The sequence below is a fragment of the Salvelinus sp. IW2-2015 genome, linkage group LG20, assembly GCF_002910315.2.
Source record: "Salvelinus sp. IW2-2015 linkage group LG20, ASM291031v2, whole genome shotgun sequence".
NCBI classification, from domain to species: Eukaryota; Metazoa; Chordata; class Actinopteri; order Salmoniformes; family Salmonidae; genus Salvelinus; species Salvelinus sp. IW2-2015.
In genome coordinates, this window is record NC_036860.1 from 30349160 (window position 1) to 30368455 (window position 19296).

The 19296-nt window shown below is 42.4% G+C and overlaps 1 protein-coding gene across 4 annotated transcripts in view; it reads left to right on the forward strand.

Annotated features, from left to right (window-relative positions):
• Window positions 1-16761: 16761 nt before the first annotated feature.
• Window positions 16762-19296, forward strand: part of LOC111980198 (smoothelin-like protein 2) — a 17183-nt gene continuing 14648 nt past the window's right edge. For 3 of the 4 annotated variants that reach the window (XM_024010878.2, XM_024010880.2, XM_024010879.2), the window contains exons 1-2: window positions 16762-16920; window positions 17002-17863. In XM_024010878.2, coding sequence (XP_023866646.1) covers window positions 17366-17863 — 498 coding nt within the window. In that variant the 5' untranslated portion in view covers window positions 16762-16920; window positions 17002-17365. Of the gene's footprint in view, window positions 17864-19296 lie in introns of all 4 variants that reach the window. The other variant, XM_070449332.1, reaches the window with a different exon arrangement.

Sequence of the window (19296 nt, forward strand, 5' to 3'; positions counted from 1 at the left end):
CCAGAATCTGTGTTAATTGCTGTACATGCCTCTGCCTCAATTTTCTGAGAACCCTGGGGTGTCTGCAGTAGGCACGAAATTGAAGAAAATTCTCAAACGGAGGGAATCACGGAAAAGAGGGAGGTACTATCTGAAGTTGTCCAAGAAGAACTCTTTCGTTTTCCGTTTTGCTATGGTGTGTCCCAATGAACACCACCCAGAGGTGCGTTCAGTACGACAGAACGTTGTTCAACGTTTAATTTAACAGAAAAGGTACTGTCTGAACGACTATTTTGAAGAACGGTGTGATTATGGTGGCCCAGAGGGTGATTTGTGTATGGTGTGCTTCATGAGTTTTACGATTTCTAATGGTCACACCCATTTTGATCAGGCTACACCCACCCAATGGGAGCAAACACACGGTGCACAGTTTTGGGGAAACATGCCATTCAGTACAAACCTTCAAGAAAGTAGCAAACGTTGAACCTAACTCAGAGGTGCAAATTGTTTTGGGCTTGAAGCCCACATCGGGATGTAAAAATTAAACGGAGGGCTGCACAGATTCTTTGATTTGTTTGCCAAAACCTATTTGCAGGCCAGAAAAAGGGCAGTTATTTGAATTGAAAATATATAGGTCCATTAAACCCTATAGAAAGTATGTAGAAATTATAGAGGTTCAAGTGTGGCCTGGAGTCCCAAAATAATAACCCCCCCACTCCAAGCTCCCAATGATTAAATGGGCTTGCGGGCCGGATCTGGGCCGTAGCTTTCCCACCCCTGACCTAATTGAATGCACCTCTGATCTGTTTCACTCTCTGGGTGCATCCCCACTCTAATCTCTAGTCTGTAACTGATCAGAAAGAACTGGACAGGTGAAAGCTAGTTTCCGGCAGGCATCATTTGTTGTATAGTTTCCACCTAGCCTGTCTTTTTCATATCAGTGCGGATGGAGAGGATGCCACTTAAGGTTAATCTCAATAAACGGATGTTTCTTTCCTCCCACGTTCCTAGCCTGATACCAGATCTGTTTGTGCTTAAAAGCCAACTTCTATAGTCGCATATCTACTAGAGTAACAACAAAGACCACACAAATTGATATGGGACCAGGCTGCCACATTCCTTAAGCAAATTAAAGGATAATGTTCTCTCCAAGACCAACAGAGGGCAATCACACGCAACACAATGAGGCACCTGAGTTGGACTGAACCACAGGAGGTTGGTGACGCTTTAATTGGGGAGGACAGGCTTGTTGTAATGGCTTGAGTGGAATGGTATCAAACACATACTTTCCATATGTTTGACGGCATTACATTTACTCTGTTCCTGTATTATGAGTCGTCGTCCCCTAGCAATAAATCTTTTTTTAAAAGAGACGTTCAGATCTCCAAGTTTTGGCGCAGGTCTCCAATTGCCATCAATGGATGATTTACTTGCGTCGTGCATGGATCTTCAGTCAAACTACCATTCATCGGGCGATTATCAGTGTTTGATAGAGCAGATCCTTATTACCCATGCAATGGGAGATGCTATTTCTATGTCCTGTACAGTTGTGGGAGCAGATGGAGCCTATAAGGCAGCTCTATTTGGGCCAGGAAGAAGCCCTTGTTATCATGTGCCTCATATCTGTCTCTGTCAGTTTGACCCGATTGATGACTAATGGGTTTATACTTATCTAGTTGAACCTTTTTAAAATGTCACTTAGCGGCTTTCCCTTGATATAGAGAAAAAAATATTCCTTTATTTGCAAGTCTGGAGGGTATGCGCAGTGTAGTGGTGAAGCTTCCACCATATTGCTTCCACCTTACATATCTGCAAACATTGAAGGGTCAAGGCCAAGGGGGAGGGGAAAAGAGTTTTGGGACTGGCTCTGTTCGTTCTCACAGTCAGGTTAAACTGTGTGGTGCCAGGACAAGAACCTCTCCCTCAATGTGAGCAAGACAAAGGAGCTGATTGTGGACTACAGGAAAAGGCAGGCTGAACTGGCCCCTATTAACATCAACGGGGCTGTAGTGGAGCGGGCCGAGATTTTCAAGTTCCTTGGTGTCCACATCACCAACGAGCTATCATGGTCCAAACACACCAAGACAGTRGTGAAGAGGGCACGACAAAACCCTTTCCCCGTCAGGAGACTGAAAATTTTGGCATGGGTCCCCCCTGAAAGTTCTACAGCTGCACCATCGAGAGCATCCTGACCGGTTGCATCACGGCCTGGTATGGCAACTGCTCGGCATCTGACCATAAGGCGCTACAGATGTTGTGCTACAGTGTGACTATCATTAAATGTGAAGACTGTTATATTATCAAATCAATTCTCTGTAATTATTCCTTACGTGATTAAACGAATCATGTAAACTTTAATTAACTAGGAAGTCGGGGCACCACGGGAAAATGTAGAGTTTAAAGAGTCTATTTCCCAAATTAACTCTTCAGATATTTTCATATCTTATCGATTACAGTCTTCTATTAATGTATTATTACCTCATCAGTCTCATTCCTGAATGTCGCAAACCCTTGGATTTATGCACGAACCCTAATATAAATCATGAATCGGCGATATACAAATTGGCTTAATGATTTATTTACTAACTAACTAATCAATCATAGAATTACATAAAACACACACAGTAGGTCATACATTGGTTACTAACATGGCACAAAATGTCCCAAGTGGACGAAACCGATATGAGGCCTTGGTAGACAAAGGAAAGGTGGGGACAGCTCAAAAGCGGGAAACTCAGAGTGGACCCACGGACATATAGTTGACTACACTCATGGAAATGCTAATTCTTTGAACATGCACAGCCGCTCATTCGAATATAAATTGCAATTTATATATTTACAAGTGTATACCTTTGTTGTCTCTCTGGTCGCCGGTCCATCTGCTGGATAGATTGTCGACAAAGTCTCTGGATGTCCACCAGAGATCAGTCTTTCGTAGTTGTAGCTTGTTATAATGAATACGTCAGGTGTAATCATTTGGTCGTTCGATAGTGAATGGATCTTTCAGAGTACCATTGGTAAACACATTCGATCTAGATTTCTTAACCATTTCAGCGTGGGGATGATATCCACGTTCTCTGGTCTTGTCCTTTGGTAGAGTTGTTGTTTAAACCATTTTGCAACATCCGGCTCACGCCTTAGTCTGCTTGGTCTGTAGAGTGGTAGCCATTCCAACGTGGAGACTTTGTCCCTACATTCTCTTGACTAAATGTACATTTTGTCATGAGTCATTTTATTAACTCTGTGGAAAGGGGTGTTTCGTGACGTTTGGGTATAATGTCTGCTCATGGGGGCGTAACCACTAACTGGATAAACTTTACATGAAAAAATATTTTCTCATTTAGAAGACTAACATCACATTTTATCTTCTCACAAGTAGTTTCATATTTAATCATATACGTTCCCGCGGAGCTGGATGTGACCCTGACAACAGGGAAATATATACATTAAGATAAACAGTTATGTTGTCCTACCATCTTTAGTTGCGTCACAAATTATTAACAAATTCGACAGGACTGTTCTTTAAATACCCACGGACAATTTCAACTGTTTGGAATACAGAAATGTTGTTTCATTATTCAGCCTTTTGAGGTTACCGTACTGCAAAGTCTTTCTCTGTGGTAACAAAGGGATTCTCAACTTTCATTTTGGCAGAGTGGGGAAAGGAGTTTTGGTATTTACGACCATCACAAACCTGTAGTGGGAGAGCGCGAGAGAGAGGGGGGCTATGATCCTCACCCAAAAAGGTGCATGTCATGACAGAGGGTAGTGTGTACGGCATCACTGGGGCCAAGCTTCCTGCAATCAAGGACCTATATAATAGGCGGTGTCAGAGGAAAGCCCATAAAATTGTCAGACTCCAGTCACCCAAGTCAGACTGTTTTCTCTGCTACCGCACGGCAAGCGGTACCGGAGTGCCAAGTCTAGGACCAAAAGGCTCCTGAACAGCTTCTACCCCAAACCATTAGACTGCTGAACAATGAATCAAATGGCCACCGGACTATTTACATTGACACCCCCCCCCCCCTCCCAGTCCATTTGTTTTGTACACTGCTGCTACTCGCTGTTTATTATCTATGCATAGTCACTTCACCCCTACCTACATGTACAAATTACCTCAACTAACCTGATACCCGCACACTGACTTGGTACCGGTACCCCCTGTTAATAGCCTCGTTATTGTTAATTTTTTATTCTTTTTTACTTTAGTTTATTTGGTAAAAAATTTCTTAACTCTTCTTGAACTGCACTTTTAGTTAAGGGCTTGTAAGTAAGCCTTTCACGGTCAGGGCTACACTTGTTGTATTATTAATTTAGCTTGGTATCTGAGAAATTAAGCTAATTGATTGCACCCAATTGGCCCTTTTTTTTATTCATAGGATTCACATAATATTCCACAAATATAGTGCCCAGTATCCGATTGGACCAAACTTCTTCCTACTTTTGACTAAGATGTGAGAAATCCAATAAAATGGTCAAAAGCCACCCACGGACCCCCTCCCCCCCCCCCCCCCCAAGCCAATCCCAACTCAAAAAACAGTATATGGTATCATCAGTTCTCTGTCTGACAATTAGTATGGAGCGGAGGCTTAAAGTATTGCTTCTTCATACAATGTGATGTATCTGATGTTTTTTCCCCCCCTCTGTTCAGAGAAATTAGCCATTGATGTCGCTTGCATTATTTATTATAAATTAGTGTGAAAGTACCAGGTTTTGCCCACTAAATGCAGCTGTTCCTGCTTCTGCCACCCCCTTTTATCAATTTTGCGCAGGAAGCACGCACATACACCATTGGATAGAAAACCAATCGCTTTTGCTCACAATGAAAATAAATGTGTGCTCATCCTCATAAGTCAAGCTAGTCCTTCATGAAAGCAATTCAGTTTGTCCTTCTCTTAGCAGCCTAATGCTTCAACCCAACTCTCCATGAATAGTCCAACAAGTGACATCTCTAAGAGAGGGCTATACAAATGGTGCAATATTTTTCCTAGAAGCCCAAACCTTTGATAGAATTGGGCTAGTGACAAATGTTCCAAATGTAACAACCCTAATAAAATAATACATTTATATACCATTGCATGTCAGTCATGTTTTTCAATACAATTATTAGAAAACATTATGTAGTGTGATTAGTGCCATTTACCAGTAAACCCAAACAATTACCATAGCAAAGCACTATACAGTGTGTCGGGTCTTTTACCATTGAATACTATTAGAGACCATAACATTGAAACCATTAGAACTGCTGTTTGCTTTCAACCCAAAGTTGTAAAGAAAAGGTTGTGATCCATTTAAAAAAAACACAAGAGACCAGCAAAATTGATAAAAGGGTGTTGGAGAACCATCACCAGATTCACAGGGAATACATTACAAGGACCAAAGCCCCATATACTACCCACCACTGCGACCTGTACGCTCTCGTTGGCTGGCCGTCACTTCACTCTCGTCGCCAAACCCACTAGCTTTAAGCACCAGTTGTTAGAGCAGCTCACAGAACACTGCACCTGTACATAGCCAATCTGTAAACAGCCCATCCAACTACCTCATCCCCATACTGTATTTATTTATTTATCTTGCTCCTTTACACTCCAGTATCTCTACTTGCACATTCATCTTCTGCACATCTACCATTCCAGTGTTTAATTGCTATGTTGTAATTACTTCGCCACCATGGCCTATTTATTGCCTTCACTCCCTTATCTTACCTCATTTGCACTCACTGTATATAGACTTTTTAAAATGTATTTTTTCTACTGTATTATTGACTGTATGTTTTGTTTATTCCATGTGTAACTCTGTATTGTTGTATATGTTGAACTGCTATGCTTTATCTTGACCAGGTCGCAGTTGCAAATGAGAACTTGTTCTCAACTAGCCTACCTGGTTAAATACATTTAAAAAAAGAAGCAATACTCCAAGCCGCAGCTCCAAACTACTTGTTAGACACAGAACTAATACTGTATACTGGTTGTTGGGGTGGGATTGGTGTGGAGGGTCCATGGGTGGCTTTTGACCATTTATATTGGATTCTTAATGTCTTACTCCTTGTTAAGAAGAATTATGGTCCAAATCGGATGTAAGTTAACTATATTTATTGAAGATTATATGAATCTTATACATTAAAATGGCCAATTTGGGTGCAATCAATTAGCTTAATTTCTCAGATAAACAAAATGTTTCAGGAATGCTTATCTATTTTGTTTCTAACTACAAAAACGATTTCCGCACAATCCAAGATGTTGGGTGTGAATCCTTTTCCTTGTGCTTTTTGAGGTGGAACGACACCTATGTGATGTATGTTTATGTTATGTCTCGGTGCGTGTCAATAGTGGTGCACGACTCCATGATTTTTGGAGTCCGCTCCAACTGCTGTGATTGGAGTCGACTCTTGCTCAGTGATATTTCTGTAGTGTGCAGCCTTGATGGATCCCATGGGATGATGTGGCACACTCTACACTGATAAACCTATTCTTTGCCATGTTATAGCGCTATTGGGACAGGTATTACTAGGTTTTGTAATTATTTTCCAAGCATGTGCATTATTCCACAGGACGATTCACACAGGATTCATTTTTCCCAAACTGCAAGCGTGTAGATATTTCAACGCCATGTCTAGACGATAATAGGCTACACTGATAACTCGTGCTTGGCTACCAAATGTATAGGTCTCCCCATCATTTTTAAATTGATGAAGTGTGATCATCATTATTTTAGCGATCTATCCATGGTAGACGTCCTTCCTAGTAACATGCACCACATCATGCTGATTTGATCCGCTGAACCGTATTTGCAGTTGACTGTGATTATGGATGAGAAAGTGAACTTGCCATTTCCAAAAAGTTTAGCGGGGATTCTGCTTTGCAATCTATTGCCTAGGACAGGGCTCTCCAATCCTGTTTGTGGAGAGCTACCATCCTGCAGGTTTTTTCTCCAACCCTAATCTAGCGCATCTGATTAAATAATTAGATGGTTGATAAACTGAATCAGGTTAGTTACAACTAGGGTTGGAGCGAAAACCTACAGGAACAGGGTTGGAGAGCCCTGAGCTAGGACATCAACAGCCAGCTGGGTTTAAAGTCATTAAATAAGCTATAGGACATGAACACATGTTCAATTTCAATTCATTGGCACTATGAAGAGTAGCTATGCCTGGCTGTGCCCCTCCCATCTCTAAATTCAATTCAAAGGGTTCTCTCCCTCTCCCTCGCTTGCTCTTTTTGTCTTTGCTTTGAAATCTGCGACAGTTGGAAAAGTTTCCTCCGTTGCAAAGATACTGAATCTTAGGAGTCGAGGAGATGATTCCTAGCGGAATCTAAGCTTGACACCCAGAAATGAGGGTTGACACGGGAATCTATTATTTTGGAGTCGACTCCCCACCACTAAGCGTCAATCTGTGTGTTAGTTCAAAGAGTTGGGTCAGGCTGTGGTGTACAGATGTTGCCAGCAAAACAGCAATAATGACACCTAACATGGTAAGTTGTAGGTAATACAGCTAATACCCATCTGATCCTTTGAGAGCTATCACTGCTTATCGGCCGAGTGCCGCTTTTTTTAAATTGCAAGACTAACAAAGTGCTAGATTCCTCAGGATCCGGCTAACATTGTGCTAACTAGTTAGGCTACTAGATCACAAGGCGATCGCTAGTTACGTTCACATTGTTAGAGGATTTGTTTTCTCCGGCTAGCACTGTTCTAACTAGCTAGGCAATTAACCGACGTGGCAAACGCTAGTTACGTTTCACTTTGTTCTCGGACTAGCTACTACTTGGAGCCATGGAGCCTGCTACCCTTGCCCAAGGGGAACCAAGCACCCATGCTAGCTTTAACAATCTTGGCCTACGTGCTGGTTGCTTGCTAGCTAACGCCTTCAATAGCCCACCATGGCTATAGCGTTTATACACAGTACTCACTCCAGCTAGCCATTAGCCGTGTGGCAGGTAGTAAACTAGCGTATGTCTGTCAAGGCTAATTTACTGCAGGCGCTACTGGGTTAGCAGGCCTTTTTTATAGGGACGTAGGAAGGGTAACAGTGGCTTGCCCGCGGCCCAATCTGACTCCCCGGTTCAATGAATTATGGCCACTGCTACCCCGCCCGAGGCAGGCACTCGAACCCCCTCGCTCTTGCGCCGGCGGCTCGACGATGCTGGCTGCTACTAGCTCCCACCTATGGGGGAATTTCCAGCTTACTCTCTCATTTAGTACATCTAACGTTCACTCGTTTCGTTGGCTAAACTGACCGGTTACACCGCACCTTGCGACGATCATAAGAGACTCTCTAGACCGAAAATAAAACTCTACTTGTGCACCTTTCTTGGGATAATGTGGCTAACACAAAAGCCTCACGGGCCCCCATACCCCATGGGAAACTGGCTACGCTACTAGCCGTCACGGCGAATGCTAGCTTGCTAACCACCATTTATCTATTGCTAGCTTGGCTCTCATTTTTAGTTTGCCTAATATTGAATTGCTTTGTTCCTACTAAGCACCATGCGGTGATCCAGTCCACGAGATGGCCTGTAACAGGCTAGCTAATGTGTCATGGCTGGCTGTATCATCACTGTTAACTTACGCTGGGCAAAACGCTCACGCTGCCTACCTCAACTAGCTTGCATGATTTACATTGTGCTCTGTTTTTGTACTTACCGACTTTACCGGCTCCACATACTAGGTTTTCCAGTCCAAGAGACTCAAACAACCAGGTCAACTACCACGTCAAGGCTAGCCTTGCCACCATCTGCCCGGCAGACACAGATATCGTGGCAACTCGGTCTCCGCTCACTCCTTTATGAGCTAAGGCTTTGAATAAGGGAGAGGGGCAGTTCGCTAGCGTTATTGCTAACTCCTCTCACTTTTTCCCTTCGTTTGTGGACTTCAATGAACACATCAGCTATGTTACCAGGCTAAAAAACCTTTCGAAGCCAAACCATGTAATAACCACTACACACAGCCTACATAGTTAGTCCCCATATTAGCTAAAATAACATCCTAGTCAACATAGCTAATAGAACTAATGCATTAGTAAACCCGCTACAATTATGCAGTAACGCTACGGTGTATAGACAGTGCTTCTCCTTCATTTTGAAGAAATTAAATTTGTTAAACTGTTCAACTATTGCAATTGGATTTTAAGCAATAGCCTACAACTATTTTAGCACCGTTTCGCGCTGCTCTGAGACAAGCATGGGGAATGGTCTTGATAAATCAATGAGATTTTTATTTTCACTGAATCTCCGTTTGGGTATTGGTTAGACTAGAATTAGAAAATTAGGGTGCAGAAATGTTATGCTCTTAGTGTAACCTTTATTTAACTAGGCAAGTCAGTTAAGAACAATTTCTTATTTACATGAACAGCCAACTCCTTCCTCCGCGTCGTGGAATTGAACCTCGGTCCCCCACGTGCCCTGCCTGCACGGCACAGGGATTCTTTAGCTAAATACCCCAGTACTGTACTGCCGACCATCACGTTGTACAGTGCCATATTTTCCATTGCATCCTAACGAAAACACAGAGGGTTTTTTGTTTCTTGGAATAGAAACACCATAATATTAATCAAATGAATTAAGCAAGTACCAGTCAAAAGTTTGGACACACCTACTCATTCCAGGATTTGTCTTTATTTTTACTATTTTCTACATTGTAGAATAATAGTGAAGACATCACAACTATGAAATAGCACATATGGAATCAGTTAAGAACAAATTCTTATTTACAAGGACTTCCTACTCCTTCCTCCCCATCTGGGAATTGAACCCCGGTCTCCCACGTGCCCGCATTCTAGTACAGAAATGGCCTGCTCTCCCTTATTTAAGGAATTAGGCACTTTCCCATGTTTACTACAGTATGTATTGTAGGCTATGTTTACTTGTCAGACTGCACAGTAGCCTAATAAACAAATGCAGGTGGCTTTTATCTTAAATGCTTTAAATGCTTTATTATCCAAATGTAAAGCATATACTGTACAGTACTGTATTTGTTCATCAGCATCTTTATGCTTTCGTGAACTGGTTGTCAATGCAACCAAATACAAATATTTGAAGGAGATGTATCTTTCGTCCCACTGACTTAGCTTGGATTTCATTCCAAATTTGATATGTTGGATTCACGTCCCCATCTCAACCAAAAATGTAATTGAAAGAATTGGACTAAATCCAATCAAATCAAACTTTAAATGTACTTCAAAGTTGGATTTGATTTAGTCCTGTAATTTAACTTAGATTTTTGGTTGAGATGGAGACGTGAATAGAACATATATATTATTCATTTGTAGACAAACTGGAATTAGCCAGACTAAGTCAGTCGCATAGATGGAACTATTCTTTAACTTAGATTTTTGGTATCCAGCATATCAAATATTAATTTGTAGACAAACTGGATATTGAATTGCATCAACATTTGAAGGTCTTCTGCTTGGATTGGACTAAATCAAGTCAAATACAATTTGATTTGATTTAGTCCTATTTTTTCATTTCGATTTTTGGTTGAGATGAAGACATGAATTATTAACTTGAAGATTACAATTGAAATCAACCAAAGCTTGAAACGCTAGGCCTATATGTATTGTCTATTTTTAGTTAAACCCTGGGTTGAATTGAAATAATTGCTGTTGGTAACTTTGCAAATGCAGTGCATTCGGAAAGTATTCAGACCCCTTCACTTTTTCCACATTTTGTTACGTTACATTAAATAGCTTTTTTCATCATCAATCTACACACAATACTCAATTATGAGAAGGCAAAATCAGATTTTTTGAAATGTTTGCAAATGTATATAAAATACAAAACTGAAATATCACATTTACATACAGTACCAATAAAAAGTTGACACCTACGCATTCAAGGGTTTTTCTTTATTTTTACTATTTTCTACATTGTAGAATAATAGTGAAGACATCAATACTATGAAATAAGGTTTGCGCTTAGTCGGACTGTCATTTGTTTTTCAACAGGACAATGACCCAACACACCTCCAGGCGGTTTTGGATCAGTTGGACCGTAGAGTGAAGGAAAAGCAGCCAAAAAGTGCTCAGCATATGTGGGAACTCCTTCGAGACTGTTGGAAAAGCATTCCAGGTGAAGCTGGTTGAGAGAATGCCAAGAGTGTGCAAAGCTGTCATCAAGGCATAGGGTGGATACTTTGAAAAATCTTAAATATTATCTAACACTTTTTTGGTTACTACATCATTCTATGTGTTATTTCATAGTTTTGATGTCTTCACTATTATTCTACAATGTAGAAAATAGTACAAATAAAGAAAAACCCTCGATCCTGACTCGTCTCCCTGTCACTGAAAAACATCCCCATAGCATGATGCTGCCACCACCATGCTTCACTGTAGGGATTGTGCCAGGTTTCCTCCAGACGTGACTTTTGGCTTTCAGGCCAAAGAGTCCATTCTTGGTTTAATCAGACCAGCAAATCATGTTTTTCATGGTCTGAGAGTCCTTTAGGTGCTCTTTGGCAAACTCCAAGCAGGCTGTCATGTGCCTTTTACTGAGGAGTGGCTTCCGTCTGGCCACTCTACCATAAAGGCCTGATGGGTGGAGTGCTGCAGAGATGGTTGTCCTTCTGGATGGTTTTCCCATCACCACAAAGGAACTCTGGAGCTCTGCCGGAGTGACCAAAGCGTGGAGAGCGTGCAGATGAAGTAACTCTCCGTCAAGACCGCTTTACTAGTCGCCCTTACGTCTGCAAAGTGGATGAGTGAGCTGCACACTGTCAGTTCACCATTCGTGCCTACAGTTTGCCCAGGGTTTTTCCAAGGTTTTCTTTTTGCCTAACCCCGACTTTATCCCTAAGTTCAGCAACAAATACAATTTTCTCACCTTGGAGATTGTGGCTTTCCACCCACGACCCTACACTTCTACAGAAGAAAAGCATCTCCACTGTTTGTGTCCATTTCTCCCAGTGTGAAAATATTCCCAGTTCAATAATTGCATGCGCATCTCTTTATGTGGATGGCTGAGCTCGTGTGGATGTTTCTCTCACACCCTCCCTCGACCTCAAAAAACTGTTCTGTGGACAGCCGCATTTGCTTCACACATCTGCCAGTCAGTTCTGGCCAGGATTATTAACTCTGACCAATCAGAAGCTTGTTGAGGCGTGAGGTCAGCATATAAATACCCGGACTCACGCGTCAAAGTGCTGAGGGTTGATGTGAGGAGCGATATTTTGCAATTGCAAAGACTTGGGCCCTAGGTTTTCGTAAATGACAATGACAGTGCATATATTTGTTGGTTTGTTAGTTAATTAGCTAGCTATACAAACAAGTTAAAACTGCACACCTTTGAGAAGAAGCCATCTCGACCAGTTTACAGCTAATTATGCTAGTTAGCTAGCTAAATCAAGGGTGAGAGGGTGTGAGAAACATCTGCACGAGCTCAGCCATCCACACAGATGAGCATGCAATTATTGACTGGGATCATTTTCACCCTGCAAATTTTTTACAACATGACGTCACAAACCACAACACAATCAGAACGATTGGGAATTATTTCACGCTGGGCACTTCCCTGCAAGGGGAGAACGCTCTCTCGTCAATGGTTATCACATTGTATTGTGACCTATAATAGCAGCCTCTGGAGGGCCTGAGGGCTCACTCCACCACAGCAGATATGCGATGCGGCTGTTGGTCGTCCCCTGATACTTTTATGAGGTTCTACCGGCTAGACGTCACCGCTTTCTTTTGAGCATACTGTCCTCATTGTCGGGTTCTCTGAGGGTTGATGCGATGAGAACAGTGGCGGTCGGTGCCATTTAATTTTGTGTTTATTTTAATTTAACCTTTATTTATTTAGGCTAGTCAGTTAAGAACAAATTCTTATTTACAATGACGGCCTATCAAAAGGCAAAAGGCCTCCTGCTGGGACAGGCGATTAAAAATAAATAAATAAATGCAATATAAATATAGGACAAAACACACATCACAACAAGAGAGACAACACAACACTACATAAAGAGAGACCTAAGACAACAACATAGCAAGGTATCAACACATGACAACACAGCATGGTAGCAACGCAACATAACAACAACATGGTAGCAACACAACATGGTACAAACATTATTGGGCCCAGTCAACAGCACAAAGGTCAAGAAGGTAGAGACAACCATACATCACACAAAGCAGCCACAACTGTCAGTAGAGTGTCCATGATTGAGTCTTTGAATGAGAGATTGAGATAAAACTGTCCAGTTTGAGTGTTTGTTGCAAGTTTGAGTTGCTAGCTGCAGCGAAATGAAAAGAGGAGCCACCCGAAAAGAGGAGCGACCCAGGGATGTGTGTGCTTTGGGGAACTTTTACCAGAATGTGACTGGCAGAACGGGTGTTGTATGTGGAGGATGAGGGCTGCAGTATCTCAGATAGGGGGGAGTGAGGCCTAAGAGGGCTTTATAAATAAGCATCAACCAGTGGGTCTTGCGACTGGTATACAGAGATGACCAGTTTACAGAGGAGTATAGAGTGCAGTGATGTGTCCTATAAGGATCATTGGTGGCAAATCTGATGGTAGGATGGTAAAGAACATCTAGCTGCTCGAGAGCACCCTTACCTACCGATCTATAAATTATGTCTCCGTAATCTAGCATGGGTAGGATGGTCATCTGAATCAGGGTTAGTTTGGCAGCTGGGTTGGAAGAGGAGCGATTACGATAGAGGAAACGAAGTCTAGATTTAACTTTAGCTTGCAGCTTTGATATATGCTGAGAGGAGGACAGTGCACCGTCTAGCCATACTCCCAAGTACTTGTATGAGATGACTACCTCAAGCTCTAAACCCTCAGAGGTAGTAATCACACCTGTGGGAAGAGGGGCATTCTTCATACCAAACCACATGACCTTTTGTTTTGGAGGTGTTCAGAACAAGGTTAAGGGTAGAGAAAGCTTGTTGGACACTAAGAAAGCTTTCTTGTAGAGCCTATAACACAAAATACGGGGAGGGGCCAGCTGAATATAAGACTGTATCATCTGCATATAAATGGATGAGAGAGCTTCTTACTGCCTGAGCTATGTTGTTGATGCAAATCGAGAAGAGCATGGGGCCTAGGATTGATCCTTGTGATACTCCCTTGGTGACAGGCAGTGGGCTGAGACAGCAGATTTTCTGACTTTATACACTGCACTCTTTGAGATAGGTAGTTAGCAAACCAGGCCAAAGACCCCTCAGAGACACCAATACTCCTTAGTCGGCCCACAATAATGGAATGGTCTACCGTATCAAAAGCTTTGGCCAAGTTAATAAAAATAGCATCACAATATTGCTTAGAATCAAGGGCAATGGTGACATCATTGAGGACCTTTAAGGTTTCAGTGACACATCCATAACCTGAGCGGAAACCAGATTGCATACCTGAGAGAATAATATAGAAAGCCAGTCAGTTGATTATTGACAAGTTTATCCAACACTTGATAAACAGGGCAAAATAGAAATAGGCCTATAATAGACAATGCCCCCGTGCACAAAGCGAGGTCAATACAGAAATGGTTTGTCGAGATCGGTGTGGAAGAACTTGACTGGCCTGCACAAAGCCCTGACCTCAACCCCATCAAACACCTTCGGGATGAATTGGAACGCCGACTGTTAGCCAGGCCTCATCGCCCAACATCACTAATGCTCTTGTGGCTGAATGGAAGCAAGTCCCCACAGCATTGTTCCAACATCTACTGGAAAGTCGCTACTGGAGGCAGTTATAGCAGCAAAGGGGAGACCAACTATTAATGCCCATGATTTTGGAATGAGATGTTCGATGAGCAGGTGTCCACATACACTACATGGCCAAAAGTATCTCACTCATTATATCAGAGAAGGAGCTTAACCTTGAGTTCTCATGGCAACCGTTATGTAATGGCTGAGACAGAACAGACACCAATATCAATCCTTCATTGATAGACACGTTTTATAGCGGTTTGTCAGCACATGAAAGGAAGCTGTGTTTTGGTGTCTCCAGTGTGTATCTACCTGACTGTGTGATTCTCCTAATGCACCCGTGGGATATGTCTATACACGTTTGTTTGTATCATATGCGAACTTGGCATGGCCTGGTGGGTAGACATCAGGGCTATATGAAACATTAGATATAGCTATAAAAAAAATGTTTGTCTCCATAACATCCCATTGTGCTTTCACAGTGAAGCTGAACCTACAGAGATCAGTGATATCTGGGGCCTGTTCATTCCCAGTGGTGAGATTGCACTCTCCTTCTGACTCATGTCTATGTGCCCCATCAGATAAGAGTAGGAATCATGGGAGGCTATCTATTCCGTGCCTTCAGAAAGTATTCATATCCCTGCCTGGATGAAATTGATATTTTTCTCTCACCCATCTACACGCAAAACCCCGTAATGACAGTCATTTTTTGTTGTTGAAATGTCTGCACATTTCTTGAAAATTAAATACAGAAATATCTCATTTACATAAGTATTCACAACTCTGAGTCAATACATTTTAGAATCAACTTTGGCAGCGATTGCAGCTGGATTGTGCAATATTTTCACATTATACTTTTTTAAATTCTTCAAGCTCTGTCAAGTTGATTGTTGATCATTGCTAGACAGCCATTTTCAAGTCTTGCCATAGATTTTCAAGCAGATTTAATTAAAAACTTTAACTAGGCCACTCAGGAACATTAAATGTCGTTTTTGTAAGCAACTTCAGTGTATATTTGGCCTTGTGTTTTAGGTTATTGTCCTCCTGAAAGGTGTCTTTGTCTCCCCAGTCTCTGTTGGAAAGCAGACTGAACAAGGTTTTCCTCTAGGATTTTTCCTCTACTTAGCTGTACTACGTTTTTTTTTTATCCCCAAAAACTCCCTAGTCCTTGCCGATGATAAGCAGACCCATAACATGATGCAGCCACCACCATGCTTGAAAATATGGATTGTGTTACTCAGTAATGGGTTGTATTGGATTTGCTCCAAACATAACACTTTGTATTCAAGACAAAAAGTTCATTTCTCAGCCAAATTGTTTGCAGTTTGACTTTAGTGCCTTATTGCCAGCAGGACGTATGTTTTGGCTTATTCTGTACAGGCTTCCTTCTTTTCACACTGTCATTTAGGTTAGTATTGTGGAGTAGCTACAATGTTATTGATCCAATCTCAGTTCTCTCCTAACACAGCCATTAAACTATGTAACATTTAAAGTCACCATTGGCCTCATGGTGAAATCCCTGAGCAGTTTCCTTCCTCTCCGGCAACTGAGTTAGGAAGGACAACTGTATCTTTGTAGTGACTGGGTGTATTGATACACCATAAAAATAATAACTTCACCATGCTCAATGGGATATTCAGTGTCTGCTTTTTTTACCCATATACCAATAGGTGCCCTTCTTTGCAAAGCATTGGAAAATGTCCCTGGTCTTTGTGGTTGAATCTATGTTTGAAATTCACTGCTCGGCTGAGGGATCTTACAGATAATTATATGTGTGGGGTACAGAGATGATAGTCATTTAAAATTAATGTCAAACACTATTATGAGGAAAAAGTCAATGGTATGTGAATGCGTTCTGAGGGCACAGTCATGTGCCCTCAGAACGCATTGCCATTCCCTTATTTTCACGCATTGCCATTCCCTTATTTTATATTGGGCACATTAAGGCAATGTAAACTTCCCTCTTCTTCCTACACACACACACACACACCACTTTCTCAAGCAGAGTGCGAAGAAGGGCGGGGTGCTGCATGAAGTCTGTACCCTCCCCTTTTACTCCCTCCTCCCCCTTATTCCCCTGATACAAAAATGAACCTGCTCGCGAGGCTGGTGGTTTAAAGCAGAGCTGCACAGCATACAGAACACACTCACACACATTAGAGCAAGTCTCATGACATTACATTAGAGGTGTGTGGATGCACTCCACACAAACACATAAACACACACTCATATAAACATGCACATGTGTGGACAGGACTGCTCCACTACTGGACCTCTCACTCAGCAGTACCCTCCAAAAGGTTTGTTTGACATGTCTACCTCCTCAAATGATAACTTGATTTTGCAGGGTATCATTTTGCATCTCCTCTCTTTTTGAACAGAGCCACGGAGCCTATAAATAACAGCTCTTGTCCTCTATGGAGTTTAATTGGGCTTAAATGGCTTGGCTGCTTAGGAATCTATCTTCCAGCACATTCCTTTAAAACCCTTCTAACTGTGCTGGGAAACGGTTATAGAACACCTAAAACTCCCCCTTTTTAGACCTCTCTGTGGACTAAACAACAGAGGAAGAGGGAGACCTATCTATCCCTCCCTTCACCACCTCCTTTCAGCAGTCCAGGCAGGAGAAACCGTGGGAGAGACGGAGAAGAGGAGGAAAGAACAGTAGAGCTGGCACCACCGTCCATTAAACCTACCCACCACTTAATTTCCTGTAATCTGGGGGTTCCTGTTGCTAGTGGGGACATGGACACTTCTACACTTGTGTTGGCTGCCGGGGACAAATTGTGTGACAAGACGGTGTGCGAGGCACTGGGCCGCTTTGAAGCCACACTGGCGGCGGCGGTGCGCAAGGTGCATGTGGACGTGAGCGCCTTCAAGCGGGGTGTGGAGCGGCGAGTGGACGAGGTGTGCCGGGCACAGGGACCCCTGTACGAGGCTCTTCAGCAGCTGACGCAGGAGAACCTGCAGCTCCGGAGCCAGCTGGAGGTGCTGGCCTGCCTGATGGAGGGTCTGACGGGAAGAGTGGTGGACAGAAGCGCCCTCGAGGAGACGGCCGGTAGGGGATGGATCCCCATGACTTCGTCCCAGGGGACGGGGAACATAAGCCAGGGGAGCCCCTCCACCACGGTCCCCTCTGGACTGTCGGAGTCTGGTTCTTCTGGTCTTGGTTCTGATGCCTCTAGTTCTACATCAGCCTCTCTCTCCAGCAGGGAGCCAATGGGGGATATCAGCATGTCTAATGTGAGTATTACCTTTTTACTGGAGAAGATATTGTTCTATTTTAGTATAATTTGGTAGAATGCAAGGGAATGTCATCTGGGAGATCTGAAAGCCTCTCGCTCGTGTGTGTGCGTGTGTGTGAGAGAAAGAGAGCTTGAGACAATGCTAAGTTGTAAATCTATTGTCTCTCAGTGGGGAAAGTGTTGCCCCTGGTCATTCACTCTAAAGCTCTCATCTTAGTGCGGTACTAATGAAATATAGCTGTGAGCAGCAATATATTCGGTTTACAGGATACAGAAAGGACACAAGATCAGTTGGATAACAAAGCAAGCACTCTATCATGTAGGAACTATCTTCCTGTATGTGCATCAGTGAAAGCATTACCATGCTGATATGAATCTTAATTGGTACAATCCACATTAGCGTTCCAAAATACTTCAATACACTTTCACAGCTGTAATACACTGACTGTGCAAGTGGCAGGACTTCCGGTTTCTCATTTTGCAGAATAAAATATCCACTTTTCACTACGTTCAGACCACATAATAGGGCAACAATATGTGATTATACAGATATACTAATCGCAATATTTCACATTGTTAATCTGCATAATTTGTATCTCATCTAACATTCATTTGCGTGAGACAAAGTCCACTTGATTGCTAGTTATTGCTCTAGTATCCTATGGTGCCACTGGTGCCAATGACCTCTCTAGTGCCACCAACTGGTCTGTTGCAGTCATCTAAGGTTGCAGTGACTTTATATTCACACAGCTTCTAAGGACATATACAAAAGGTTTACATGCCACATGTCATTGCCCCATGTCCATCGGTTCAGTTCTATTAGCCAGTTGTTGCTAATAGTGGAATCAGCTACAGGGCTTGGCGTGCATTTCTTTAGCCACTTGTCCTTCGAACAAGTAGGACAGGATGTTGTTTTTAGCACACTTTTCAAAAATAAAAAAATAAGTCTAGCACAATGGGCCATTAAAGGTGACTGAAAATTGTGTTGTATGATGCAGGGAAATCACCTTACCATTTGTTTAGCATGAGGAACGACACCTACAGTACATACACAGCTTCGACTCTCTTAATCAAACGGGGCGGCGGATTTGACGGTTTAAGTGAGAATGCTTATAGCACGCCACCTATGGGCCAATCCGTGCTTTTAGTTTACAAAAAGAGTTAACCAATCTATGCTTGAGTTATTTGACCATGTCAAGGGAAAAATTATCTAAGAATAACAATAGGTTTTACAGCATTTCTGCAGCTTCACGGTGAACCCCTAATTGCGTGTAACTACATTAGGCAGTAATGGGACAAGGGCAAGCTACCCATCCTCTACCTGAATGATATAATATAAACATGTCACTTTTTGCATTTGGAGACACTCCAAAAAAAAAACGAATTCAAATAGTCTATGTATACACACATATTCATGAATATCCACACACA